A 24,814-nucleotide genomic window follows, 5' to 3' on the forward strand; every position below is an offset into this window, starting at 1 on the left:
AGAAGTAGACATGAAGGTATCGTCAAATCGGGAGCAGAAATCCATACAATAGAAAGAGAAGAATACAAAGAATTAATTAAACATGGAGTTGGTCCTTGGAGTCTTTTATTAGACAAAATAGAAACACTTGTTAAAAATAGAGAATATCCAAATTAATGAAATCTAAAATGTTAATGGTGACAAAATAACAGACAATGAAGAAAGCCAGAGAATGGTAAAGACATAGTTTTAAAATGCCTGTACAACACCAAATTAGAAATTCTAAAAGAAAAGGCTAATCTCCTCAATAGGTTCCACTTACCAAAGTTAAATCAAACTAAGGTAAATAACTTAAACAGATATAAACACCTAGAAAAAGAGAAGTCATTACAAGTCTGCCAACAAATAGAGGCCAGGGTCATGAATTTTAGGGTAGAATCCTACCAGACTTCCAAAGAGGAGTTCATGAGAATACTCCTCAAAGTATTCAACAATATAGAAGAAGAAGAAACCTTAGCTGATTTTATTTTGTGATCCCATGGTTACTCAAATATCCAATCAATATAAAAACTCAGCTACAAAAAAGAATTACAGACCATTTTCCCTTAAAACCACAGATGCAAAAAATATTTAATAAAATACATTAAATAAAATAGAAAACACTTCAAAAGATCATCCTCCATGATCAATGAGGCAGGGTTCATTAAAGAGATCCAGGAATGGTTTAATATAATGTGATTAATGTGTAAGAAAGTAAAACAATTGGTCATCTCATTAGATGATGAATAATTCTCTGACAATATTTAATCCCACTTTATGATAAAGTCTTTGGAGTGATTAAGGATACAAGGGACATACCTAAACATAATAATGTCACTTTACTGCAAACCTGTAACCAACATTAAATTAAATGGAGAAACATTCATATTAATTCCACTAATTCACAAACAAGAGTAGGTGATCCATTCTCTCCATATCTATTAGAAAAAAATTTTATATCTAAAAGTTTAGCAAGAGCAATAAAACTGAAGAAGATAAAGGTGATATGGATTAGAAAGGAGGAAGTAAAATTATTTCTTTTTAGGTTTTTAGAGACAGGGTTTCTCTGTCTAGGCCTGGCTGTCCTGAAACTCACTTTGTAGACCAGGCTGTCCTCGATCTCAGAAATCCGCCTGCCTCTGCCTCCCAAGTGCTGGGATTAAAGGCTTGTCACACCACTGCCTGTCCAAAATTGTCTTTATTTGCAGATGATACAAGGGGACCAAAACTTCCCAAATGTAATTCCTAGACTTGATAAGCACTTTCAGCAACATTGTTGGATACATGATCAACTAAAAAATACAAAGAAAATGCAGTGAATGTCATCATGCAGGCAGCCATGATGCTGGAGAAGGAGCTGAGAGTTCTGCATCTTCATGAGAAGGGAGTCAGAAAGCGACTGTCTTCCAGCTGAGTGGTAGGAGAGTCTGTTTTTTTACTGGCCGGAGCTCCAAAGACCACCACCCTAGGACTTCACTTTCTTCAAAACAGTAATATCTACTCCCACAAGGCCAAACATACTAATATTGTCACTTCTTAGGGACAAGCATATTTAAATCACCACAGTATATTTCTACTATAAATTCTTTCATGCATTTAAATATGAATAGGACATGCAGATGCTTTACCACATTGATTACTTTCAGAAGGTTTCTCTCTAGTATGTGTTGATGTTTCTATTCAGAGAATACTGTGGCATGTAAAGGATTTTCCAACTTGAGTACATTCACAAGATTTCTGTCCAATTTGTGGTCTTTTATCTCTTCGGAGACTACAGTGATAGGCACAGGCATTTCCACGTTTGTCACATTCATAAGGTTTCTCTGAAATGTGAGTTACTTGAAGTATTTGGAGAGTACACTGTCATGCAAAGACTTTACCTCATTCATGGCATTCATGCAGTTTCTCTACAGTATGTGTTCTTTTATGTATCTGGTGATGCCTGTGACATGCAAGGGCTTAGCACCTTGATGACACTGAGTCACTCTCTTGAATGTGTTCTATTATATAGTCGCAAATAAAAGTGAATTGTCAGATTTTCCACAATGATTACATTAATGAGGCTTCTCTCCAGTGTGATTTCTTTGTGTATGTGTAAAGAACTCTGACATGCAAAGGCTTTACCACATTATTAATATTCAAGCAGGTTTCTCTCTGGTACGTGATCTCTCCTGTCACTGCAGATGACTGTGACTTGCAAATGCTTTACAACACTGATAATATTCATGAGGTTTCTCTCCTGTACCTGTTCTTTTATAGTAATGGAGATGCTAAAGTTGTGAAAAATCTTTACCACCTTGATCACATTCATGAGGTTTCTTCCAATGTGGGATCTTTTATGTTTTCGAGACTACTGGGACATGCAAAGGCTTTAGCACAAAGATTACGTTCATATCTCTGTCCAATATGGGTTCTTTTATGTTTTGAAAAAAATTTTTATGGAAAGACATTTACCACTATAAAGTCCTCACAAAATGGAGGAACTCCCCCCACCCAAGCCTCAGGAATTCATGGTCACCCAATAACTCACAAGAAACAGAAGTCGATGTAATCAGCAAGAGGTATATTTTGACCAGCATGCTGAGGTCAAGACCCGGAACCAATGAAGGGTCTGTGGGGTTTGACCCCTAGCTATGGAGGCAGAGGGAATTTAAAGGTAAAACCACAAGGAAAAAACCATAATCCAGGGGGGAGTCAAGGGGGGGTTACTGGAAAGCACATGTGGGCCGGGCGGTGGTGGCGGCGCACGACTTTAATCCCAGCACTTGGGAGGCAGAGGCAGGCGGATTTCTGAGTTCGAGGCCAGCCTGGTCTACAGAGTGAGTTCCAGGACAGCCAGGGCTACACAGAGAAACCCTGTCTCGAAAAACCAAAAAACCAAAAAAAAAAAAAAAAAAAAAAAAAGGAAAGCACATGGAAAGTCCCAGCCCATTTTTCAGTTTGTGACAGGGTCTAAGTAACTGTCAGGGAGAATATTCAGTACAGACTATTCTCAACAGCCTATTCATACTCAACCATCTTGTGGTCAGCCAAATTTCTGAAACACAGAGTTCACAAACGAGCTGACCTGTACTCTTGGTTCCTCTCAGCATGCTAGAAGTTTTTGAAAATTTTTAACCCTTTCACCACAATAATTAAATTCATAGGTTTCTTTCCAATATGGGTTGTTTTATGGTTTTGAAGACAAAAGTTTTCTGAAAAGGCTTTTACCATATTAATTACATTCACACAGTTTCTCTCCAGTATGTGAACATTTATGTCTTTGGAGAATTTTCAATTGTAAATGATTTTTTCCACATTGATTACATATCTAAGAATTCTCTCTGGTATGGTTTTTTTTTATGATATTGCAGATGACCCAGTTGTGTAAAGCCTTTACCATACTGATTACATTCATAAGGTTTCTCTCTAGTATGGGTTTTTTATTATATGGGAGATAACTGGAACTTGTAAAGGCTTTGCTACATTGATTACATTCATAAGGTTTCTATCCAGTATGTGTTCTTTTATGTCTTTGGAGACTACTGTGACATGAAAAGGCTTTACCACATTGATTACATTCATAAGGTTTCTCTCCAGTATGTGTTCTTTTATGTCTTTGGAGATGACTATGACTTGAAAAGGCTTTACCACATTGATTACATTCATAAGGTTTCTCTCCAGTATGTGTTCTTTTATGATATTGGAGACTACTGTGACGTGAAAAGGCTTTACCACATTGATTACAATCATAAGGTTTCTCTCCAGTATGTGTTCTTTTATGATATTGGAGACTACTGTGACGTGAAAAGGCTTTACCACATTGATTACAATCATAAGGTTTCTCTCCAGTATGTGTTCTTTTATGATATTGGAGACAACTTTGATATGAATAGGCTTTACCACATTGATTACAATCATAAGGTTTCTCTCCAGTATGTGTTCTTTTATGATATTGGAGTCTACTGTGACATGAAAAGGCTTTACCACATTGATTACATTCATAAGGTTTTTCTCCAGTATGCGTTCTTTTATGACTTTGGAGATTACTGTGACGTGAAAAGGCTTTACCACATTGATTACATTCATGAGGCTTCTCTCCAAGATGTGTACTTTTATGACTTTGGAGACTACTGTTTTGTGAAAAGGCTTTACCACATTGATCACATTCATAAGGTTTCTCTCCAGTATGTGTTCTTTTATGATATTGGAGACTACTGTGTTGTGAAAAGGCTTTACCACATTGATTACAATCATAAGGTTTCTCTCCACTATGTGTTCTTTTATGATAATGGAGACCACTGCGACATGAAAAGGCTTTACCACATTGATTACATTCATAAGGTTTCTCTCCAGTATGTGTTCTTTTATGATATTGGAGATGACTGTGAAATGAAAAGGCTTTACCACATTGATTACATTCATACGGTTTCTCTCCAGTATGTGTTCTTTTATGATATTGGAGATGATTGTGATGTGAAAAGGCTTTACCACATTGATTACATTCATAAGGTTTCTCTCCATTATGTGTTCTTTTATGTCTTTGGAGACTACTGTGATATAAAAAGGCTTTACCACATTGATTACATTCATACGGCTTCTCTCCAGAATGTGTCCTTTTATGATATTGGAGACTACTGTGACATGAAAAGGCTTTACCACATTGCTTACATTCATAAGGTTTCTTTCCAGTATGACTTCTTTCATGCCTGCAACAGTAATGGGCACATGTGAAAGCTTTACCACATGTATTAGCCTGATCAATCATTTTATCATTATGAATCAATTTTACAGTTGGTCTCATAATAAAGAACACTCAGATCTTATGCTTTTATCACTTTGATGTTCACGGTTGTACTTGAAAATACCTGTGATGGTAAGAGTATGTACTACATGGCTCACATTTGTAACATCCTTTTTCTATATGAGATTTCTACATGATACATTCATAGGTCAGAATAAAATGAAACTAAGAGCATTAAAACTCTGATTGCATTCTTAGTTTTTCCTGTAGTATGCATCACACCACAACAGCACTGTGAAACAGGATGAACAGAAGAACTGTAAACTTCTAGTACCCATAAAGATTTTCTGCAGTGTGAATTTGGGTAAAGTCAGAAAACCAATTAATTGTAAACACCTATAATATTCAGAAAGTCTACCAAAGGCAGAATACTACATATCTTCTCATTGTTGTGAAATAGACAGAGGTTGATTTTTTTAGTATCCCTATGCTCACATGGTTTCATCCATTCTGACAATTGAAACCACCATTAAAAAAGCAGAACAAATGAAATGTTTCCACATTGAATTCACATGCATTGACTTTTTGTTCATTGTAGACATGATTAATGTTTCTCCAAAACAACATTCTCGATTCTCATAAACTGACAAAACAATAAAATTAAAAATTTCACTATAAGAATACGAGTGTCACCAACTTTATCATGGACTATTTGATTATTAGAAGGTTATGGATACATGTTTATCACTATTCAATGTGCAACATCTAAATATTATGAGTCTATACATATTGGTAGTTCCACATAGCTCTAATGGAGATAGAAATCAATTAAAGGAATCTCTTAAGGCATTGTTTCCTTCTCTTCTTGCTTACAGAAATGCCTTGCAAACACCAATCAGATAACTGCCATGGAGGTACATAGTTTTGGGAGAATATTATAATCATAGCTACAATAAAATGTCTCATATTTTACACACTTGCTTTCCTTTAGAGCATCCAGATCATATTAAAATTTCCTCACAGGCATATTTGTATTCAATGAAACATTAAAATTACCTTTCATGGCCGGGTGGTGGTGGTGCACTCCTTTAATACCAGCACTTGAGAGGCAGAGGCAGGCAGATTTCTGAGTTTGAGGCCAGCTGGTCTACAGAGTGAGTCCCAGGACAGCCAGGGCTACACAGAGAAACCCTGTCTTGAAACCCCTCACCCCCAAAAATACCTTTCATGACGTCTAGAAGTTTGATGTTGTTCTTCAGTATGATGGACTTCCAAATTATAGCCTAAAACCAAGGTACAAGAAAATCAAAGATATGGTATTGGAATTAGGCAAAATTCAAGTTACTCTGAATTTTCACAGCAATGAACCTGATTTATTCAACTCAATATTACTTGTTCTCTATTGAAATAAGAGATGATCATCAGTAACGCAGAAACATTTTTCCCTTATTTTGAGAAGCAAAAAACAAAAATCAGTCTAACCAATAGCAGTGAGGTTCCAGTAGGTCTCCAGCATCACATCTTTGTAGAGATTTTTCTGGGAAGGATCCAGCAAATTCCACTCTTCTGCAGTGAAGTTCACATTCACATCATCGAAACTCACTGCTTCCTAAAATATCACATACATGTATACAACACAAAGCCTGATACTGACATCACTACAAAGTAAAGGTATGCTTCCTAGACAATATAATCAAATAATTCAGGTGATTTCTCCACTTATTTTCTGACACACAAATTATAATATAATCACTATGTCAGTTTAGAAGAAACTTGAAATATTGACACTTGAACCCTTGAAACAGGGTTCAGCTGTGTCACTCCTGAACCCTTAGAATAGGATATAGCCTTGCAACACAAATGGCAATTGAGAGGGATATGCAGGGGGAAACAGATCAACTGTACTGAGCACACATCTGAAAAGCTGGATGAAAAATTACTAGCTACAAAAGTGATGGGCAACTGTGTGTATTTGCTCATGACTTTAATTGCAGATGTACAGGCAGGTGGATATCATTGAGCTGGATGCCAGCACGGTCTATGCAATGAGTTTCAGGACAGCAAAAGTTACATGTTAAGAACCTCACTCTGCTACAAAAATAAAGCAGGAAACAAAAATGACAGAATGAACTCACAGTTCTTTAATGAAGTTACTGCAAAGAATTATGCATTCACTGCAGTACTGTATTCATCTTGAAAAACATGCAGTGAACCCGTTTAAACAGTAAAATTAATTAAATTTTACTAGAAGGGAATGTATGTTTAAACAGTTAAAAATAGACAAGTGAAAATATTAGTAATGTATATGTTGATCAGAAATAAAGAACGTAGTTCAGGAGATACAGCTCAGGAGTTGAAAGCTCTTGCTGGTCTTCCACATAATGGTGGTCAATTTCTGACATACACATGTGGACCAACACCTGTCCATTTCTTCATGATCGTAAATTCTGAGGCCATCTTCTCACAACAGTAAAGATGAGGCACACATTCATATTCATGCACACACGTATAACACACTTATTTATCCAAAATTTCAGAAGAAACACAAGAGTTAGGCAGAACATCATACACCTGCAATTCAATGACTCTGAAGAATCAGATAATATTAATGATGTGAGCAGCAGCCATCTGGAGAAATAGAATATAATCTATATATTTTGCTGAATTTCAAAATGAAAGATGTAGACTAAGAGCAGCACAAAATCATGTGCCTACTTAAAAAAATATGTCAGGTGGCTTATGTGGTTTCTATATCTACAATTAGAACAGGAAGTGCTTCACAGGGAAATTTGGTCTAGAAAAGCAAAAACAGAAGGAATAAAGTTAAAATATAAAACCACCAGGTTTGCAAAATAGCATAGCATTGAACAGCAAATGTGTGCACAGTATCTTATGTGATTTAGGGACAGAGTCCAAATGGGGAATGTATGGGAGCATGAGAAGAAAGCTGAAGGATCAGATTCAACCACAGCACTGGAGACACACAGAACAAAATTTGTCCTGGCTAAGAGAAATTCAGGGGTAAATCTGCAGCAGAGACTGAAGGAATGGCCAATGAAAACTCATCCAATTGGAGACACACATGGACAAGCTCCAATCCATGACATTATTAAGGATACTCTGTGATGCTCCCACACAGGAGCATTGCATAATTGTCTATTGAGAGGCTCCACCCAGCAGCTGACTGAAGCAGTAGTGGATCCACAGTCAAACATTGCTTAGACCTTGGTAACTCTAATGGAAGGGTTAGAGGAAAGATTGAGGGCTCTGAAGAGGATATGAACTCCACAGGAAAACCAACAGACTCAACTAACCTTGATTTTTAAGGACATTCAGAAACTGAGCCACAAACAATAACACACACAGGCTGGACAAAGGACCCGGGCCCTTAAGTAGCAGATTGCAGGTCAGTCTTCATGATGGTCCTCCAACTACTGTAGCAGGAGCTGTCCCAAAGCTGCTGTCTATCATTGCAATTTGTTCCTTTAACTGGGCTGACACTTCTGGCCTCAGTAGCGAGGATGCACATAACCCAATACAGACTTGATACACCATCATGGGTACCCAGGGGCACACATCCTCTCAAAGGACAAACAGAAGATACAGGAGGGACTCTGTGAAGGCAGGTGTACTAGAGTAGGGACTCCACTAATTCAGAGCCATTTTATTTATAGTAACTTGAAAGTGGAAATAATACAGATGCTGCTCAACCAAAATATGAATATAGAAAATGTGGTTCATTTACAAAAGGAAAACCTATTTAGCTATTAAATACAATGACATCAATAATTTTGCAGGCATATGGATACAGCTAAATACTATCATCTCAGTGAGGTAACCTATATTTAAAAGCACATGCATGGACTCACAAGTGAATAATAATCATAAAATACAGGAAACCCACATTATACTCCATAGATACAAAGAAACTAAACAAGAAGGAAGGCCCAAATGAGAATGGTTGAATTATTCCCACTCAGAAGGGGGAGTAAAGCAATCATAGGAGGCAGATGGAAGAGAGAGAACTGGATGAAAGAGCAGATAAGAAAGAGGAATCGGGTAGAAGCAGCAAAAGCTGTGGCGAGCGACAAGAGAGGGCCAGAGGGGGAAAATGAATCAAAATCTGCAGCTGCCTGGGGAAGGGAGGGGGTACATTTAGGATGTGCCAAAGAGCATGAATTGGAGGGTGACAAGGAGTCTATGGGGTTGATCTTAGCTGAGATGCATAGCAGTGAAATATGGATGCTGAAGAGGCCACATCTGCAGTCAGGCAGGACCCCCAGTGGAGAGTTAAAGACACCAACCAATCCAAAAACCTTTATACCCAAAATTTGTTCTTATCCACAAGAATGCAATCTACAACATAGATTCTGTCCAGCAGCAAAATAACCCTTTGATACCATGTTGTTGTTCTAACTTGCTACTCTGCTGCTGTGATTGAATCCTCTAAGCAAAAGCCTCTCAGGTAATAAATGGTTGTTGTACATGGTTCAGTCAGATCAGTCCATTATTTTGGGAGCTAGGTTAGAAACTGAAGGCAAAAAGCATGGAAAAACACTGTCTCCTGGCTTGCTCTCTTGCTTGACCACTGTCTCATGCTTAGCCTGCTCTCTCATCCAGCCCAGGACCACTTGCTTAGGGATATTGCCACCCTCAGTTGAAGAGTCTTCCTAATCAATCATCAACACTATCTCTCACAGACATAGCAACCAGCCATTCTGATGAGGGCACGCCCTCGATTGAGGCTCCTTCAGATGACTGTAGCTCTGAAATGCTGAGAATTTAAGACAACTATGACACAGACACAATAATAAATAAGAAAGTTGTATCATCCCAAAACCAATGAGCTAACCATATCAGTAGAAGAGGCCATGCTACCCCATGACGGAGTTGGAGTTGTGGCTGAGCAAGGACAAAATAAGGAGGGCACCTGGCTCAGAGCAGAGAAGGATACATTGGGATGGGGACCTCAGAGACAGTGCTGCTCTGGGGTGAGGTGTCTTTAATCCTGGGTTCCCAGGCCAGTGCTACCAAAGATGTGGCTAAAGCAGCTGGAAGGTGGACAGAAAAGCAGATTGTCCCACGCAACTCAAATGACCACCAACAAAGGACAGTATCTCTGGTCCAAGGAAGATATGATAAATTTGTTAGAATTGATGAAGAATGACTTTCCACCTTATGACAGCTCCAAGTTCAAAACTACAGAGTCACATATGGACTGGGCAGAGGATAGTTCATGAGGTGGGAAATGAGATCTTTGTCTTTCCACCCTGTAAAACAAGGTAGGCAGAGCCTGACTTTACCCAGGATGCTGTCTGGAAGAGCTCTCTGTCATGGACTAGTCAATGGGTCTAGGTCCGGTTGTTAAGAAGGATTTAACCCAAGGTGTAGGGCTAGTAACTAAATCGACTAGGGTGGAGTCTGTCTTATTTCATCAATGAGAGAATAACAAAGTGCCACACACAAAATAAACAGCCACAAGGGGACAGTAAAGGCTACCCAGCAGATTCTACCACTTGGACAGTGGAGAAAATGAAGACAGGCAGGTAGCTGTGAGCACTGTAGCAGGGTTCCAAGTCTTCTCTACCCTTACCAGAAATTAAGACCAGAGAAACACCGTCCACTATACCAGGCTCTAAAACATCTTTGAAGCCCTTTGGGACTGCGACTGTCCAGCATATCCAGTATAGCAGGGTTCCATGTTCAATTTAGTCATCTCCCTCCACATATAATCAAGAAAAACCTGAAAACCAAGGCATACACAAAAATCTGGCAGAGAAGCCACTGACACAGGAAGAACAATGGTTCATCTTAACAACCGGCCTTTCAATCCTTTAGCTGGGAGTCCTGAGGATCTTGGGTCAATGCACTAAGATGTTATGTCCAGGCCACAGAGAGCACAATGACCAACAAGGAGCCTATTGTAATACAAACACATGGAAGTCTTTATTATGAGCTCTGTAATAAGGATTCTCACCAGTCAGCCTCACGTGAGATCTAAACTGAGAGACCAAGTCTAGAAGTGCTGGGTATTTATTGTAGTTACAGCGAGATTGGGACATTAACACACAGGTCAGCAACTTAACATTTTAAAAGCTGCACGTCTTGCATAATCTGCAGGAACCAATCAAAAGGGCAAAAAAATCATCTGACAACCATGATGGGTAGACTAACTTTTTCTCTGTAAGGTGTATTAGTTATCAATATGTAGCTTAACCCTGCAGTTGTACCTTGACTGGCTGTGGACTAGGTGGGCTTGTCATGGGATGTTTGCTCAAGTGGACTTTGTGTACTCTCAGAAACACAATTAATTGGGATTTACAGACTCATCTTTGTGCCTGAGGCCCTTATTATTGAAAGATGCTCCTGTTCAACCACAAGCCATGCACTGCAGTAGAAAAGGTACTTTGTCCAAAGACCTGCCTCACTATCTGTTACTGCAGATCCTAATATCAGTTGCACTTACTCTGAGACAGAATACAAGTGGAAGTTGTCTGTCTCCCTGTGCATCATCTTATAGATAAGATAGACAATGCCCACCTGCCCTTCCTTTCCTGTGTCTCAGCCCCACTTGGGCAGACAGTCCCTGTTCACCCACATGCTTTACCTGCCAGGACACAGGTAAGCTTTCTATAGGTCTACCACACTGTCTGTAATCCCAGATGCAATGATCACAGTTTCCCCTAGCACTGTACTAAACACCAGAGGCAGCTTTACCTCTGTCCTACCTATGTGTCCCCGTGGATGCTAAGATCATCTCTTCCTGCTCACCTCTTCTCACTGATCCCAACATTAACCAGCATTTCCTCTTGAGGATACCCACCAAACAGGTCAGTAAAAGAGGCAACACTCAGGCAACTCTCTTTGTAAATCCAGACATCAAACAGCAACCCAGGAACAAAACTCCCACCCAAGCAAGCCAAATCCAGAAATCAGTACCTAAATCAATAATCACTTCAAACCCAGAGGCCTAGACACCAGAATAGGAATATAATAAATAATATCCAGGAAAATATGTCACCAAGAAATCTAAGCTATCCTATCACAGCCAGTCCTGAGAAATAAAAACATGCATAACACATATATGTGTACAACACAAAGTCTGATAATGACATCAATACAAAGTAAAGTTATGCTTCCAAGACAATATAATCAAATAATTCAGGTGATTCTTCCATTTATTTTCTGACACACAAATTATAATATAATCACCATGTCAGTTTAGAAGAAACTTGAAATATTGACACTTGAACCCTTGACACAGGGTTCAGCTATGTCACTCCTGAACCCTTAGAATAGGATATAGCCTTGCAACACAAATGGCAATTGAGAGAGATATGCAGGGGAAAACAGATGTGTACTGAGCACACATCTAAAAAGCTGGATGAACAATTACTAACTACAAAGGTGATGGGCAAGCTGTGTGTATTTGTTCATGTCTTTAATCACAAAGGTACAGGCAGGTGTATGTCTTTGAGCTGGATGCCAGCACAGTCTATGCAATGAGTTTCAGGACAGCAAATCTTACATGTTAAGAACCTCACTCTGCTACAAAAATAAAGCAGGAAACAAAAATGATAGAATGAACTCACAGTTCTTTACTGAAGTTACTGCAAAGAATTATGCATTCACTGCAATTCTGTATTCACCTTGCATAAACATAAAGTGAACCAGTTTAAACAGCAACATTAATTAAATTTTATGAAAAGGGAATGCATGTGTAAACAGTTAAAAATTGACAGATGAAAATATTAGTAATATATATGGGTTTTTTTGTGTGTGTGTTTTCGAGACAGGGTTTCTGTGTATAGCCCTGGCCGGCTTTGGAACTCACTCTGTAGACCAGGCTGTCCTGGAACTCAGAAATCCTGTCTCTGCCCCTCAAGTGCTGGGATTAAAGGCGTGCAGTACCACCACCCAGCAGTAATGTATACGTTGATCAGAAATAAAGAATGCAGTTCAGGAGTTATAGCTCAGGAGATGGAAGCTCTTGCTGGTCTTCCACATAATGGAGGTCAATTTCTAGCATACACATGTGGACTAACACTTGTCCATTTCTTCAAGATCATGAGTTCTGAGGCCATCTTCTGACAACAGTAAAGATGAGGCACACATTCATATTCATGTACCCAGCCACAATACAATTATTTATTAAAAAATTTCACAACAATCATAACAGGCAGAACATCATACACCTGCAATTCAATGAATCTGAAGCATCAGATAATATTGATGACATGAGCAGAAGCCATCTGGAGAAATAGAATCTAATTTATGCATTTGGCTGAATTTCAAAATGAAAGAGGTGGATGAAGAGCAGCAAAAAATCATGTGCTTATTGAACAAAAACATGTCAGGTGGCTTATGTGGTTTCCATATCTACAACCAGAACAGGAATTGCTTAACAGAAAATTTTGTTCTAGAAAACCAAAAACAGAATGAATAAAGTTAAAAATATAAAACCACCAGGTTTGCAAAATAGCATAGCATTGAACAGCAAATGTGTGCACAGTATCTTATGTGATTGAGGGACAGAGTCCAAATGGGGAATGTATGGGAGCATGAGAAGAAAGCTGAAGGATCAGATTCAACCACAACACTGGAGACACCCAGAACAAAATTTATCCTGTCTAAAAGAAATGTAGAAGTGAAGCTGGAGCAGAGACTGAAGGAGTCGACAATGAAAACTCATTCAATTGGAGACACACATGGACAAGCTCCAATCCATGACATTATTAAGGATATTCTGTGATGCTCCCACACAGGAGCCTTCCATAATTGCCCATTGAGAGGGTCCACCCAGCAGCTGACTGAAGCAGAAGCAGAGATCCACAGTCAAACATTGCATGCACCTTGGTAACTCTGATGGAAAAGTTGGGGAAAGGATTGAGGGTCCTGAACAGGATAGGAACTCCAGAGGAAGACCAGCAGACTCAATTAACCTTGACCCTTGGGGCCATTAAGAAACTGAGACAAAAACAATAACACTCACAGATGGACAAAGAACCGATGGCCTGTAAGTAGCAGATGTGCAGCTCAGTCTTCATGATGGTCCTACAACATCTGTAGCAGGAGCTGTCCCTAAAGCTGCTGTCTATCATTGGAATCTGTTCCTTTAACTGCGCTGCCATGTCTGGCCTCAGTGAATAGGATGCACTTAACCCAGTACAGACCTGATGCACCACCACGGATTCCCGGGGGATCACACCCTCTCAAAGGACCAACAGGAGATACAGAAGGAACTCTGTGAAGGCAGGTGACTTAAAGTAGGGACTCCACTAATTCAGAGCCATTTTATTTATAACAACTTGAAACTGGAAATAATCCAGATGCTGTTCAACCAAAATATGGATATAGAAAATGTATTTACAAAAGGAAAAACTATTTAGCTATTAAATACAAGGACATCATGAATTTTGCAGGCAAATGGATACAGATAGAAACTATCATCTCGATTGAGGTAACCCAGATCTAAAAGCACATGCATGTATGTACTCACTTACAAGTGAATAATAATCATAAAATACAGGAAACCCACACTACATTTCATAGACACAAAGAAACTAAACAACAAGGAAGGCCGAAATGAGCATGGTTAAATCTCACTCAGAAGGGGGAGTAAAGCAATCATAGGAGGCAGATGGAAGAGAGAGAGAACTGCATGGGAGAACAGATAAGAAGGGGAAATAGGGGAGAACCAGCAACAGGTGTGGTGAGAGACAAGAGAGGGCCAGAGGGGAAAATGAATCAAAATCTGCAGCTGGCTGGGGGTGGGAGGGGGTACATTTAGGATGTGCCAGAGACCATAAATAAGTACCAAGGAGTCTAAGGTTGATCTTAGCTGAGATGTATAGCAGTTAGATATGGATGCTGAAGAGGCCACATCCTGCATCAGGCAGGACCCTTAATGGAGAGTTAAAGACCCAACCAGTCCAAAAATCTTTCTACCCAAAATTTGTCCTGTCCACCAGAATACAATCTACAACACAGATTCTGTACAGCAGCAAAATAAAGTTGTTGTTGCTGTTCTAACTTGCTACTCTGCTGCTGTGATTGAATCCTCTAAGCAAAAGCATCTCAGGTAATAAATGTCTGTTGTACATGGTTCTGTCAGATCACAGTCCATCATTTTGGGAGCTTAGATTAGAAACTGAAAGCAAAAAGCATGGACAATTAATTCAGCCATTCTAGATCTCTGACGGGGTTGAAGACCTATGGTCTCATAGCCAATCCTGGCTATTTACCTTGGGAGAAAAGTTTTGAGTGGATGGTTTTCAGCTGACACTCATTCTAAAGCCAAGGAAAAATCCAGGTTCAGAACTAAGTGTTTTAGTTAGGATAGATGACAGAGGTTCAGGTTAGTCAAAAAAAAATGATGGGCTGGTTGTTAGGACTATCTTGTACCTCACTGGTACAAATTGGCTTAATTATGCTCTAATTGTATTTTGAGAGAAAAGTTGTATTTTAACAGGAAGGGTGATATGTAAGAGGAACTAATGTGGGAAGGTGTACCAAGAGGAAGAGAAGGAGTAAGGAGAGGAGGAGAAGTAGGAGAGGAGAAGCTAGGTGATGAGAGAGAGAACGAGAGTGAAGGGAGGGGGGACATGGAGGCAAATGTTCATGTGTCTCCACCAGTCAAAGATAGTTGATATATCTAGGTTGGGTATTGGGTTACACTTCTGATTCAGCATTAACAAACTTATAATGCCGTTAATTAATATTTTTTTTTTAAAAAGTTGTGCCCTTCCCCCAGGCCTGAGAAGGCCTGCAAGTCTTTTACCACAATAGATCAAGCAATTGTAAGACTTAGGAGAGGCATTGCATTACCAGCCTTGGCTCCTTGGAGCCTGCTACCTGAGCTAAGAAGAATGGACTGCCTGCTGAGCTAGCCTTGACACCTTCCGGACTGCTATCTCCTTGCCCAGCCCCTGGCCTGAACCTAGAAGAGACTCTGGAGGGTGTGGCTTCCCCTTTATATGTGAAAGCAAATTATTAAATTTCAAGCCTTGATCAGAGAACTTTGTCTTGGCTTCATCTCTTCTCGCCCTCCATCCCCTTTCATTCCCAGCCCCCCTTTCAGGTGAACCCACTTGACTTGTGGCAGCAGGCGACTACAAAAAGTGTATAAAAGCAAAAAGAAAAAAAGGGCATGGGATAGGGGTTTTCATGGGGGTGGGGGGTGGGGAAAGGGGATGGCATCTGAAATGTAAATAAAATATACCATAAAAAAAGCATGGACAAACACTGTCTCCTGGCTTGCTCTCTTGCTTGGTCACTGTCTCAAGCTTAGCCTGCTCTCTCATCCAGCCCAGGACCACTTGCTTAGGGATATTGCCACCCTCAGTGGAAGAGCCTTCCTAATCAATCATCAACACTATCTCTCACAGACATAGCAACCAGCCATTCTGATGAGGGGATGCCCTCGACTGAGGTTCCTTCAGATGACTGTAGCTCTGAAATGCCGAGAACTGAAAACAACTATGACACAGACACAATAATAAATGAGGAAGTTGTTACAACACAAACCAATGATTTAACCATATCAATTACAGGAGCTCCTGCCACCCCATGAGGAACTTGGAGTTGTGGCTGAGCAAGGACAAAATAGGGAGGGCACCTGGCTCAGATCAGGGAAGGATACACTGAAATGGGGAGCTCAGAGGCTGTGCTGACCTGGGGTGAGGTGTCTTTAACCCTGGGTTCCCAGGCCAGTGCTACCAAAGAGGAGGCTAAAACAGCTGGAAGGTGGACAGAAAAGCAGATTGTCTCACACAACACAAATGACCACCAACAAAGGACAGGATCTCTGACCCAAGGAAGATATGATAAATTTGTGACAATCAATGAAGAACAACCTCCCATCTTATGACAGCTCCAAGTTCAAAACTACAGAGTCACATATGAAATGGGCAGAGGGTAGTTCAGGAGGTGGGAAATGAGGTCTTTGTCTTTCCACCCTGTAAAATAAGGTAGGCAGAGCCTGATTTTGCCCAGGATGCTGTCTGGAAGAGCTCTCTGTCATGGACTAGTCAATGGATCTAGGTCCTGTTGTTAAGAAGGATTTAACCCAAGGTGTGGGGCTAGTAACTAAATCGATTAGGATGGAGTCTGTCTCATTTCCTCAGTGAGAGAATAACAAAGTGCCACACACAATACAGACAGCCACAAGGGGGCAGAAAAAGCTACCCAGCAGATTCTTCCACTCGGACAAAGGAGAAAATGAAGACAGGATGGCAGCTGTGAGCCCTGTAGCAGGGTTTTAAGTCTGCTCTAACCTTCCCAGAAATTAAAACCAGAGAAACACCGTCCACTATACCAGGCTCTGGAACATCTTCGAAGCACTTTGGGGCTGCGACTCTCCAGCGTATCCACAGTAGCAGGGTTCCATGTTCAATTTAGTCATCTCCCTCCACAATACTCAAGAAAAACCTGAAAACCAAGGCACACTATCTCAAATCTGGCAGACAAGCCACTGACCCAAAAAGAATGGTGGATATTAACAACCGGCCTTTCAATCCTTTAGTTGGGAGTCCTGAGGGTCTTGGGTCAATGCACTAAGATGTTATGTCCAAGTCACAGAGACCCCAAAGACCAACAAGTAGCCTATTGTAATGCAAACACTTGGAGGTCTTTATTATGAGCTCTGTAATAAGGATTCTCATCAGTCAGCCTCACATGAGATCAAAACTGAGAGTCTAGAGGTGCTGAGTATTTATTGTAGTTACAGCAAGATTGGGGCATTAACATACAGGACAGCAACTTAATATTTTAAAAGCTGCATGTCTAGCATAATCTGCAGGAACCAATCAAGGGGGCAAAATCATCTGACAAACATGATGGGTAGACTAACTTTTCCTCTGTAAGGTGTATTAATTATCTTATATGTAGCTTAACCCTGCAGTTGTACCTTGACTGGCTGATGACAAGGGGGGATTGTCATAGGATGTTTGCTCAAGTGGACTTTGTGCACTCTCAGAAACAGAATTGATTGGGGTTTACAAACTCATCTTTGGCCTGAGGTCCTTATTATTGAAAGATGCTCCTGTTCAACCACAAGCCATGCATGGCAATAGAAAGTGTACTTTGTCCAAAGACCTGCCTCACTATCTGTTACTGCAGATCCTAATATCAGTTGCACTTACTCTGGGACAGAATACCAGTGGAAGTTGCCTCTCCCCCTGTGCATGCCTCTTATAGATAAGATAGACAATGCCCACCTGCCCTTCCTTTCCTGCCTCATCCCTGTGTCTCAGCCCCACTTGGGCAGACAGTCCCTGTTCACCCACATGCTTTACCTGCCAGGACACAGGTAAGCTTTCTATAAATCTACCACACTGTCTGTTATCCCAGATGCAATGATCACAGTTTCCCCTAGCACTGTACTAAATACCAGAGGCAGCTTTACCTCTGTCCTGACTATGTCTGCCTGTGGATGCTAAGATCATCTCTTCCTGCCCACCTTGTCTCCCTCCTCCCAACATTACCCAGCATTCCCTATTGAAATTTAAAAATTAAAAATTAAATTAGTTTCTTTCCTTCTTCATCATTAAACTAAATTAATTAAATTAATTTCAATTTAAAAAATTAAATTAAATTGAATTAAATACTTCTTCATCATTAAAAGATAGAATTATTTCTTCACGTATCTTTTATTTCCAGTAATGACAACCTATGGTTAGAAACTTATTTATATGTATTTATATATTTATATATATTATATACATTATATATATTTACATACTTATATATATTATGCACATTACATATATTTACATATCAGTATATATTATGCACATATCTGAACATTCGTATCTCATCGACATATTTATATAGATTACGGCACATGGATCTGAATATTTGTTTCTTATACACATATTTAAATATCTGTTTATTGTACACATATGTCTATAATATATATAAATATGTCTGTGTAATATATATATGTCTAATATATATATATGCCTATAATATGTATAAGTATGTCTAATGTATATGTCTGCAATATATATAAATATGTCTGTAATATATGTAGATGTGTCTGCAATATATATAAATATGTCTATAATATATATGTGTCTGTATTATGTATAAATATGTCTGTAATATATATAAACATGTCTGCAATATATATGTCTGTAATATATATAAGTATGTCTTTAATATATATAAATATGTCTGTATTATATGTAAATATATCTGTAATATATATAAATATGTCTGTAATATATATGAATGTCTGTAATATACGTAAACATGTCTGTAATATATATGTTTGTAATATATGTAAATGGCTGTAATATATATAAATGTCTGTAATATATGTAAATATGTCTGTAATATGTCTATAATATATATAAATATGTCTGTAATATATGTAAATATGTCTATAATGTATATAAATATGTTTGTAATATATAAATATGTGGTGGATAGCCCTAGCCTCTTGTTGTCATGGTAACTCCACTCCTGGGAAGGGCTGCGAAGAAGCAGTGAATCTTGTAAACCTTCTGTCCAATCAGATTTGTTAAATAAAGGCTACAGCCAGTGATTGGGCAGTGGAAGAGGAGTGGGAGGAGCCAGAGGAGAAAGAGAGAAAGACCAGGGAGAGGTTGAGGGAAGAAGCCGCGAGTTGGCAGTTGGTCGAAGCGGAGGGCAGTTGGTGGAGAGAGGGAAGACGAAGAAGACCTTGACCTAGGAAACCACAAGTTGTTAAGAGCTCTCATAGCCGGGGAATAGTGTAGTTTAATGGTAAATCTGCCCAATCTAGGCATGCAGCATTCATTTGATACTTATTGACTTGTGTCTTTTCTTCTATGGACTTCCAATGGGCGAGAGATTTACCGCAACAAATTGGAGTCCAACGTATTATTTAGAACTCAACTAACTTGAGACGAAAGAACAAAAGAAAGGTTACAAAGTACCAAAACTTCCCCAACGGCCAAGGTCAGGAGCAGCACTCAGCTTACAGCTGGGCTTGCTCACTGCCCTGTGAAAACTGAAAGAAGGGGCTTCCGAAAATTCAACAGTGAAACAAAAGTTATTGTAGCCAAACCAGTAGGTCATTTAAATTAAAAAATTAAATTAAAAAAAAGTGAATAGACACAGATAAATAGATGTAAAAGGTTTTAAAGTTGCGAGGAGTAAATTGCAGGCTGCTCTGAGTCAAGAGAGCCAAACAGATAAATAGAAAGGTTATAGTAACGAACTGTAACGAGGGACTGCTGATCCTAGAACACAACTGCCTGCGAGGTAGTTTTTGGGTAGAAACAGTGAATTGAGGGCTCCAAACCAGATAATTTTTTAATATATATATATATATAAAAAAGGAAACATATTTTGATACTTAAAGATGACAAAAACAATGGATATCCTTTGGGCTTTATATGATGATATTTCAACTGGTTTGACAGAAATCAACTTAGGGAACACTTTATTATTTATCAGTATTGCTATGTTTATTTATTTTTTTTTTTTTGATATACTATGTCTTCTCAAAAGACAAAGCTCTAGATAAAAAATTCTTTGCCTTGGAAAAGAGATTACAAGAAACAATAGAACTGTTGGTACAGGATAGAGATGAAATTTGCAAACAGCTAGAAAATAATGAGGAATGGGAGCAGGGGTTAGAACAGAAGTTACAGGAGCTAGAAAAGATGATCGAACAGAGCATACAACAGCTCACAGATCAGATGGAGAAACAGAAAATAATGAGGAATGGAAGCAGGGCTTAGAACAGAAGTTACAGGAACAAAAAGATGAAAATGAAAGTGGGAGACAGGAGATTAAAAGGATAATTGAACAGAAGATAGAGCAGTTAATAGATCAGATGGAGAAACAGATAGAAAAGAATGAATTGAAGACACAAGAAATTATAGATCAGAATAAGAGACAGAAAGATGAAAATGAAACTGGGAGACAGGAGCTAGAAAAGATGATCAAACAGAGCATACAACAGCTCACAGATCAGATGGAGAAACAGATAGAAAATAATGAGGAATGGAAACAATTACAATATAAAAAAAACATATGAAGCATGTATACAAACCTTAAGGGAGGAATTTAAATTTTCAGCTGAGGAAAATACTGAGGTTAAGACAGAGGTAAATAGAGAAAGTCAACCAAGAGTTATTAGAAAACACACCTTGGTCTATCCGGTTACTGTACAACAAAGACCTCCAAACGTTGTTTACCCATAGGATTATGAGGAATTTGAATGGCAACCTGTGGATGTGTTAGATCTGAGAAAATTTAAGGAGAGTGTCACTAATTTTGGTATGCACTCACCATTTGTTAAACAAATTCTGACTTCTTGGGCTATTAAAAATAGAATAATCCCCCAAGACTTGAAAGATATGGCAAGAGCTATATTAGAACCTGCTGCAAATTTACAATGGGTTGCATGGTGGAGAGATGAGGCGAGGGAGATAGTACGACAAAACAGAGCCAGAGGAAGAGAGATTTTTATAGACCAACTGCTTGGTGAAGGTCATTTTGCTGAAGTAGAGGTGCAGGCTGTATATGATGAAGAAACTCTGGCATTGTGTAGATTGTCAGCCTTAAATGCCTGGGACAAAGTTGCAGAATCCGGGAAGAGACTTGAACCATTTACTCAAGTCATACAAGGGCCAAAAGAAACCTTCCCTGACTTTTTACAAAGGCTAACCTTAGCCGTCGAAAGGAATATATCAGATTCAGTAGCAAGAAAGGCAATAATTGAGTCTTTAGCCTTTGAAAATGCAACTGCTGAATGCAAGGAAGTAATCAGACCACTGAGGGCAAGGTCAGCATCAATAGATGAATGGATTAGATACACAGCTGATGTTGGATCTCACTCAGCTGATATGTCAGTAATAGGAAAAGCTGCAACTAGTAATCTAGAGTTCACCCAGGGTTTCAAATGTTTTAATTGTGGTAAATGGGGTCATCTCAGAAATGACTACAGGACAAATCAAAATGGTACGAAATGGGGGCCTAGACCTTCTGGAATATGTCAAAGATGTGGCAAAGGCCGACATCTGACCAGGGAATGTAGAGCAACAACAGATAAATGGGGCAATACCCTGCCAAAAAACTTCTAGGGGGGCCTCTCGCAGGCCCCAACGCCAGAAAGGGAGAATTCTCTTCCTCAGGACAATTAAATGTCACTGCTTCAAAAACAGACGTTCTGAGACCAGTTATGACTGAGGAGAAGGGCACACAAACTGGAGAGATACACGACCTCAAGGACATGCTGGACACGAAGGAGCGGATGGTCAATGTTCTCCAGAAAAAGATAGAAAATCTTCAGGAACAACTAAGAGATAAAGAGAAGCAGATGGGCAGCTTGAAAGAGAAGTCAAGTCTCTGCAGGTGGACACGACTAACATGGACACAGCTCTGACAATGCTGAAGGAGGCTCTTGCAGACAAAGAGCGGACAATTAAATGTTTAAAGGAGCAGCGGGACAGAGATGAGCGAGAGAAGCAAGAGGAGATTGAAACCTACAAAAAAGATCTTAAAGACTTGAAAGAAAAGGTCAGCCTATTGCAAGGAGACCTCTCAGGGAAGGAGACTTCTCTCTTGGATCTCAAAGAGCGTGCTTCTTCCCTGGTTTCCTCAGGACTAAAAAAGGACTCACGGCTCAAGACCTTAGAAATTGCTCTTGAGCAGAAGAAGGAAGAGTGCCTAAAAATGGAGAGATCTAATCGAACTTTAAAGGAGATGCTTAATAGGCAAAAGGAATCAATAAGAACCTCCAAAGATGGATTATATATTGCTTTATTAAACTTAAATTTTTTGAATATTAATGAACAAAACACCACAGTTGCTGAGAAACATTGGATGGTGGATAAAACTACTGAACTAAATCAATCTGTTTATATTAAGGATATTATGATGTCGGAATGGAAAGTGGGAAATGTATTATACTGGGGGAGAGGTTATGTTTATGTTTCCACAGGAAAAGAAAAGCTGTGGGTTCCTTTCAAGTTGATAAAGATCAGAAATGACAAAGGGAGACCCCCTGAAGCACTAGTCGACACAGAAGAAAAGGGAGACTAACTCAACCAACCAAATGGGTGATGTATATATGGTGTTATGTCTCTTGTATGGACTTAACTGGCTGGGACTAAAATGTCAATACAAAGCCAAGAACATTTAATTGGGTAATAATTTCTCATGACTTAATACATGCCATCCTTTATGAGGGCATGTATATAAGTTATATATAGTTTGATTAAGTAATCAAACTAACCTGAAGAGGGCAGTGGCCTTTCTTTATTGATCTTCATTGACAAAGCTGTGTGCCCTACATGTTCCACGTGAATGTTTTTATAAAACTACCTGTTGCTTTTAAGTTTTATATGTTACAGGATGAAAGAAGAGAAACTCAGCCCTAGCATGATTTATACTCGGGGATTCTGAGTCTCTAGGACCTCCTATTCCAGCTTCGTGCTTGATTCTACTGCAACTGCATCGAAGCTGCTTCTTTTAAGGACTTGCTTCTAGAACTTTTCCAGAACAGCTAGCTTGCCTATCCAGCCTTTCTGACTGTAACAGTTATGGTGTCAGCTTTGCTATGAACTTTCTCAGTACACAGTGACTTCAAGGCAAATGATGTCAGATAGCTCTCCTTTGACTAAGCCAAATTTCCTGTTTCCCTTTGGGCCCCCAGATGGGAATTCTTCGCCCCAATTCAGCTGGAAGCAGACAAAAGGAGATCATCGCCCCAGTTCCTTATGTTGGGGTGGATGGTTCTGGTTACTTTGTAAATTATACATTTGTTGTAATTTAAGGAATACTTTACAAATGTAGCTTCAGACAGGAAGGGAATTAGGGAGCTAAATCTCAGGAATTAAGTGGGATTAATACTTTACTCTTATATAGGCATTGTGCCTGTATAACTCATTTAGAAATACAAAGCTTAGACCCAGTTTAAAAAAAAATAGGTATATCTTACATTGGTAAGAAATCTTTATGATAGTTACAAGGTTGAAATTATAATCTCTTACATTGATATGGAATTTATTTTATACAAATTTAGGGTTTTCACTGGCATAAGTTTCTTATTAATACAAAAGTGGGATTAATATATTACTCTCATGTAGGCATTGTACCTATATATCTTATTTAGAAATACAAGGCTTAGACCCAGTCCTTTTTAATCAAAAAAAATTACTGGAAAGGAATTAACAGACAACTGTTCAGATTGCCTTACATAGTTGATTTTCAAAAACGTCAGAAATCCATAGAATTGACATTACAAACATTCTTATATAAACATTTATTTTATTGGAGACCTATCTGATCCTGACAGCTTCCCAGTCTTGGATTCTAAGAAGAAATTGAGCATCTTTGGAGTTACACCAGTTGTGGTGTGACAGCCACTAGGCAAGAATTGCCTCTTTTCATCTACAGATGAAAAAGTGTGCAAAAAAGAAACACACTTGCAGAATAGTCGACTGATTATATCTGCCAAGACAGAGTAATCAGCCCTTAGTAATTCTGCATTACTAGGTCTGTCAGATGATTCCTGGGCCAAAAGGCTGAAGACCAGATGCTCCAATGTTTTGAAATAAGGAACTGTCTAGATGTTCAGTGGTCTATTTAAATTGGTTGAGTTTAGAAGCCACGCTTTGTGCTTTCCGTATCTTTATTTAACTGAGTCATTCTGGATTTCTGATGGGGTTGAAGATTTATAATCTCACAGCCAACCCAGGCTATTTACTTTGAGAGGATGGTTTTCAGATGCTATTCATTCTGAAGACAGGACATAAGCCAGGTTCAGAACTAAGTTTTTTAATTGAGAGAAATGGCAAAGGTTCTATTTAGTTAACAAAAATGATAGACTGGGTCTTAGGTTTATCTTGTACTTTAACAATCACAAAATGGTAATATAGTTAGTGTTCAATTAATATGTGAAAAGAAAAAAAATTTTTTTTATTATTGGACAAAAAGGGAGAAATGTGGTGGATAGCCCTAGCCTCTTGTTGTCATGGTAACTCCACTCCTGGGAAGGGCTGCGAAGGAGGAGTGAATCTTGTAAACCTTCTGTCCAATCAGATTTGTTAAATAAAGGCTACAGCCAGTGATTGG

The 24,814-nt window shown here is 39.0% G+C and overlaps 1 protein-coding gene and 1 long non-coding RNA gene across 6 annotated transcripts in view; one reads left to right on the forward strand and one right to left on the reverse strand.

Annotated features, from left to right (window-relative positions):
- LOC143437378 (uncharacterized) overlaps window positions 1-24,814 on the forward strand; it is a 379,856-nt gene that overhangs the window by 238,486 nt on the left and 116,556 nt on the right. The window lies entirely within an intron of this gene.
- Window positions 89-24,814, reverse strand: part of LOC143437369 (uncharacterized) — a 28,020-nt gene continuing 3,294 nt past the window's right edge. For 3 of the 5 annotated variants that reach the window (XM_076922183.1, XM_076922181.1, XM_076922182.1), the window contains exons 3-6: window positions 17,058-17,170; window positions 6,224-6,350; window positions 5,964-6,024; window positions 89-4,706 (exon numbers count right to left, since the gene is read on the reverse strand). In XM_076922183.1, coding sequence (XP_076778298.1) covers window positions 3,506-4,706; window positions 5,964-6,024; window positions 6,224-6,350; window positions 17,058-17,144 — 1,476 coding nt within the window. In that variant the 5' untranslated portion in view covers window positions 17,145-17,170 and the 3' untranslated portion in view covers window positions 89-3,505. Of the gene's footprint in view, window positions 6,025-6,223; window positions 6,351-17,016; window positions 17,171-24,814 lie in introns of all 5 variants that reach the window. The other 2 variants (XM_076922184.1, XM_076922185.1) reach the window with 2 other exon arrangements.

The sequence above is a fragment of the Arvicanthis niloticus genome, chromosome Y (assembly GCF_011762505.2).
Source record: "Arvicanthis niloticus isolate mArvNil1 chromosome Y, mArvNil1.pat.X, whole genome shotgun sequence".
Taxonomy (NCBI): Eukaryota; Metazoa; Chordata; class Mammalia; order Rodentia; family Muridae; genus Arvicanthis; species Arvicanthis niloticus.